Source organism: Chanodichthys erythropterus, chromosome 22, assembly GCF_024489055.1.
Source record: "Chanodichthys erythropterus isolate Z2021 chromosome 22, ASM2448905v1, whole genome shotgun sequence".
Lineage (NCBI taxonomy): Eukaryota > Metazoa > Chordata > Actinopteri > Cypriniformes > Xenocyprididae > Chanodichthys > Chanodichthys erythropterus.
Window position 1 is genome coordinate 18263240 of NC_090242.1, and position 5689 is coordinate 18268928.

The following is a 5689-nucleotide window of genomic DNA, read 5'->3' on the forward strand; positions in this document are numbered from 1 at the left end:
TCTTTCTGATCTATGAAAAAGTTAGATACGGAGCAGCCTGACGTCATTTTACATCCGCCTCGTTGACCAATCAGAGAGATGGAGTCTCGACTAATGAAAGAGCCGTGATTTACTGTAGTACTACTACTACTGAGACATTCCTACAATTCGGTGCCTTTTGAGCCACTAATACAAGTTATGGCATTTGCAGTCTTACTTTAATGTTACATTTTCACTTGATAATGATTAGTGGGCTTTTAAAAATGATAACTTTTTACACACTGAATTAGGCTAGGTTAAAGGCAAAATTCTAATGACTTTATAAAACCTTACTCTGACAATTATACAAATAAGGCAAATTTAATCAACGTAATCTTGTTTAGTTTCCCCTCCTCTCACAAAAATAAAGTAAAAAGCCCCATGTTTGCCACTGTGTAGGCAAACAATGTTTCATTAATGTGGATTGTCGCCCTCTCTACCTGAACACACCTAATATGTCATTATAAATTAACAATTTCCCTACAAAATGATTTGAGAGGGTGATACAAGGGGAATTCTGCTTTCAGCACAGAAGGCACAAGGTAATTCTTCATGCCAAGCCTCTGATGCAATGCACAAGTATTGTGAAATCAGGACCTTGTGACCGAGTGATCTGCTCCGCTTCATTTGTGACTCTGGAGGTGTGCATACAAAAAGTGATAAATGGCCTTCATTACAATGGCCACAAAACACAGGGTCTTAAATGGATTATTATTGGAATGCTCAATGTTGGTTTAGTAGAACAAAAGTGATGTGGTCTCCTGCTTATTTATGTTAGACTCATTGTGTGCAGTTTGTGAGCTCACTACCAAAGATACTGTGTAAGGCATTTAGGTTCAAAAAAGTATTTGCCCTATTATAAATTATTAATTGATATCTTATGGGCTAAACTTAATCACCATTCTCGCTCATAAACAATAACTTTTCATCAAGATTGTTATGCAAATAACCTGTCTGATGTGTTTTATAGCAGTGCTGACAACATTAAAGCGATGAGGTCAACTTCGATAAATCCGATGTTGCAATCTTTCTCCCCAGGGCTGTTTTTCCAGTTAATTGTACTCTTGTTGTTAGAAAACAACTTACCATGTAATATGCATAATCACATAGATTTGCAAGGCAAATCAGGTTTGGGATTGGTGTACTACTTGGAGCAGGGTTCAACTGATTGGATTCTTCTGGTTTGGATTCACACAGAAAGTATATAGCAGAGGGGGGCAAACTACGGCCCGCGGGCCATATACGGCCCGCCAAACACTTTCGTCCGGCCCGCGAGGGAGTTTTTAAAATATTACACTTGAGTAACGGTTTTAGTTCAGAATTTCTAATTTGATGCAATACAAGTGAAAGCCAATAGATGGCAGTATAGCACGCAGTACAGTTAGAGTTAGGGCCTAGCTACTGTAGAATTAGAATGCACTCGGTAATAACTCGGACGTTAATGAATGAAAATGAGTGTGGCGAAAAAAAGAAAAGTGGACTCCGAATGTCGGGTGTTCAAGGAAGAATGGACAGCAAAATACTTCTTCACCAGTATCGGACAGAAGGCGGTATGTCTAATATGCCAAGAAAGTATTGCAGTTTTTAAAGACTACAACATCAGTCGTCATTTTTCAAGCAAGCATTCGAATTATGCAGCCAACCTGTCATCTGCAGAAAAGGCGAACAAAGCTTTAAAACTCGCCACAAACTTAAAAGCCCAGCAAAATACATTTACAAAACAGTGCTCCATTCAAGAATCTGTAACGAAAGCTAGTTATGTACTGGCACACAAAATTGCAAAGCACAGCAAGCCTTTTTCGGATGGGGAATTTGTGAAAGACTGTATGGTGGAGACTGCTGACATACTTTGTCCTGGTTCTAAAAGTCAGTTTGAGAAAATTAGCTTATCGCGGAGAACAATTACCAGGCGCATAGAAGTGATTTCCGAGGAGCTGCTCTCGGAACTAAAAAAAAAAGCAGACAGCTTCAGTCTTTTTTTCTGTCGCACTTGATGAAAGTACTGACATCAGAGACACTGCTCAACTTTTGATTTTTGTCAGAGGAATAAACGAAAATTTCGAAATAACAGAGGAACTCCTCGGGATGGAATCAATGATGGGAACGACCAGGGGCGTTGATTTGTATGACAGTGTGTCCGTCTGCTTGGAAAAAAATAACCTGCCGTGGACAAAGCTGACAAGCGTCACAACAGATGGATCGCCAAATCTAACGGGCAAAAACACTGGACTGCTAAAAAGGTTACAAGACAAAGTAAAAGACGAAAGCCCGAACTCGGAAGAATTAATATTTCTTCACTGTATTATACATCAGGAAGCCTTGTGTAAAAGTGTGTTGAAGCTAGAAAAAGTTGTCAAAGTGGTTGTGAAGCTTGTCAACTTTATACGGGCAAGAGCGCTTAACCATCGGCAGTTTATTCAGCTCCTTAACGAAACGGAGGCAGAGCACCATGACCTCTTGTACCATTCAAATGTGCGCTGGCTAAGTCTCGGCAGTGTGTTTCACCGTGTCTGGGAACTTAAAGGAGAGATAGCAACGTTCCTCGATGCGGTTGGTAAAACTGGCGACTTCCCCGAATTACAAGACACAGACTGGCTGGCTGACCTCGCGTTCGGTGTGGACACACTGAGGCATCTGAACGATCTCAATTTGAGACTTCAGGGAAAGGACGTTTTTGTGCACGAACTGTACAGCAACGTAAAAGCGTTCAAGGCCAAACTTGTATTGTTCTCCAGACAGATATCCAGCCGAGATTTTGCTCATTTTCCTACACTGGCCGGACTAAGCACACCAGTAACACAGTCTCGCATTGAGAGGTACAGCAGCACTTTGATCGACCTGCATGCAGAATTTTCCCGACGCTTCGCAGACTTTGCAAAAATTGAGACTGAACTTGAACTTGTTTCATGCCCCCTATCTTTTGACAGTGAAAAAGCACCACCAGACACACAACTGGAACTCATCGACATCCAGTGTGACAGTACTTTGAAGGAGAAGTTTCAGACATCACCAGTTAACCAGTTTTATGCCTCACTGGATGAAAAAAAATTCCCAAACATAAAAAAGCTTGCACAAAGAATGCTTGTTTTATTTGGATCCACATATGTGTGTGAACAAACCTACTCAGTCATGAACTACAACAAATCCCAGCGCAGATCAAATTTAACAAATAGCCACCTGTCAGCTATCCTGAGGATAGCCTAACACTTTCATTACCATGACTTGGAAAGACAAAGACTAAGGTTCTCGCTGAGTTTTAATCAGACATAGTTTTATGATTATTAATATGCACATAACAGTCACTTGAGTAAATCAGTAAATTAAATAAGAATTGTTGTTTAATGTGACAAATGTTTCTATCAGATAATATATGTTCCATGCATACCTCCAGTGTAAATAAAAGTTCTTTTATCAAGGATTTAGTATGCGGCCCTTCACTTGGTTTGCATAACTTGATGTGGCCCTCTGGTCTAAAAAGTTTGCCCACCTCTGGTATATAGTCAGGTTTGACATAGATATTCACAGCACAGTATATAGAATTATGTTTTACGTATTTTATCACCTTATATATATATATGTATATATATATATATATATATATATATATATATATATATATATATATATATATATATATATATATATATATATATATATATATATATATATATATATATATATATGTGTGTGTATGTATGTATGTATGTATATGTATATATATATATATATATATATATATATATATATATATATATATATATATATATATATATATATATATATATATATATATATATATACATACACAAATATATATACATACATACATATATATATATACTCAGATAACATTTGGTCCCTCTTTGAATAGTGTTAAAATAACACTGAAGCAGAGTTAAAGTTAATGAGATAATTAAGCTATTAATTCAGGGATGATTGAACATTAATGATGAACACCTGCTGTTAACAAGCAGAATAACTGAAAAGAGAAGAGAAACACAAGTACTACAAGTGACTTCAGCCAAAACCATTTAATTGAAATCAACTGAAGGTAAAAGACATTAAATTTCTCAAGATCTGATTAAAAGATCTGATTTACTTATATTGACTTTATTTCTGTCACATGTCTAAATAATTTCTTATTGAGAATTAACAGAGGTTTAAATGTTGGTGTTTTATTAGTCAATAAATTATGCCACCATCGTGGTGGTCAGGGTTTGTTTTAGTTGGGCTCTTGACCTTTTTATGTTTTTAAAATAACTTGTGTTTGAGCAATTGCAATAGTGCTTCACAGCAAACACTTGTGCACTGCCAAATCAAAAGACTAATGGAGCAGATCCACATACATTTGCAGCTTGAAAGCCATTTCAAATTAGCATCACAAAGAGGTCTCATTCTCTTTGGTTTCAAAGAGATTCAGCTATCAAAAAATTGCAACAAAAAAAATCCATTAAACAACAGCTACTACAGCTCAGGCCTATACAAGAAAATATAGCATACAATCCTCAACAGTGGTGACAATACTACAGTGCATGATGGGAGTTTTGTCCTATGGTGATACCATTCATTGTAGCATGAAGCATCTTATTTTTATCATCATTGTTGAGATTCATATGCTGATTCTTGATATATGTGTGTGTCTAAGTGATGCAGTAGTTTAAATTTTTTAAACACTGCATGGTTTTAAAATTAAACAGTATATCTGTTTGCTGCAGCACTTTCTTCTCATGCTGCAGTTTCACAGGGTTGCTAATGCAAAACCAAAATGTATAAATGACTAAACATATGATCAGTTGCTTTGGATACAATCAGGTCATCTCACAATGATTATATCAGCATATAAGCACTGACTTCACAACAACATATGCATTGTTGCAGAGAAAAATCTAACATAGAAAAGATCTGCTCCATTAGTCTTTTGATTCGCCAATGCACAAGTGTTTGATGTGATGTGAAACACTATTGCAATTGCTCAAACATAAATTATTTTAAAAACATAAAAAGGTCAAGAGCCCAACTAAAACAAACCCTGACCACCACAATGGTGACATAATTTATTGACCAATAAAACACCAACATTTAAACCTCTGTTAAAGGTGCCCTAGAATCAAAAATTGAATTTATATTGGCATAGTTAAATAACAAGAGTTCAGTACATGGAAAAGACATACATTGAGTTTCAAACCCCATTGCTTCCTCCTTCTTATATAAATCTCATTTGTTTAAAAGACTTCCGGAAAACACGCGGAACTCAACATAACACAGACTGTTACGCAACAGTCGGGATCATTAATATGTATGACCCCAATATTTGCATATGCCAGCCCATGTTCAAGCATTAGACAAGGAAAGGCAGTATTAATGTCTGGATCTGTGCACAGACAAGGTAAGCCAGCAAGAACAACAGCGAAAAATGGCATATGGAGCAATAATAACTGACATGATCCATGATAGCATGATATTTTTAGTGATATTTGTAAATTGTCTTTCTAAATGTGTCGTTAGCATGTTGCTAATGTACTGTTAAAAGTGGTTAAAGTTACCATCGTTTCGTACTGTATTCACGGAGACAAGAGAGCCGTTGCTATTTTCATTTTTTAACATGTGCAGTCTGTATAATTCATAAACACAACTTTCTTTATAAATCTCTCCAACAGTGTAGCATTAGCCG

General features: G+C 36.5%; 1 protein-coding gene across 1 annotated transcript; it reads left to right on the top strand.

The window, feature by feature from the left end:
* Positions 1–1504: 1504 nt before the first annotated feature.
* Positions 1505–3222, top strand: LOC137012243 (general transcription factor II-I repeat domain-containing protein 2-like). The gene is made up of 2 exons (XM_067375377.1): positions 1505–1590; positions 2019–3222. Exons 1-2 carry the CDS (start codon positions 1505–1507, stop codon positions 3220–3222), a joined length of 1290 nt encoding a protein of 429 aa, XP_067231478.1.
* Positions 3223–5689: the final 2467 nt, after the last annotated feature.

Coding starts and splice junctions, on each gene's coding strand:
- LOC137012243 (XM_067375377.1), top strand. CDS start 1,505: ATGTCGGGTGTTCAAGGAAGAATGGACAGCAAAATACTTCTTCACCAG. Junction 1,591..2,018: donor ATGTCTAATATGCCAAGAAA/GTATTGCAGTTT, acceptor ACTTGATGAAAG/TACTGACATCAGAGACACTG.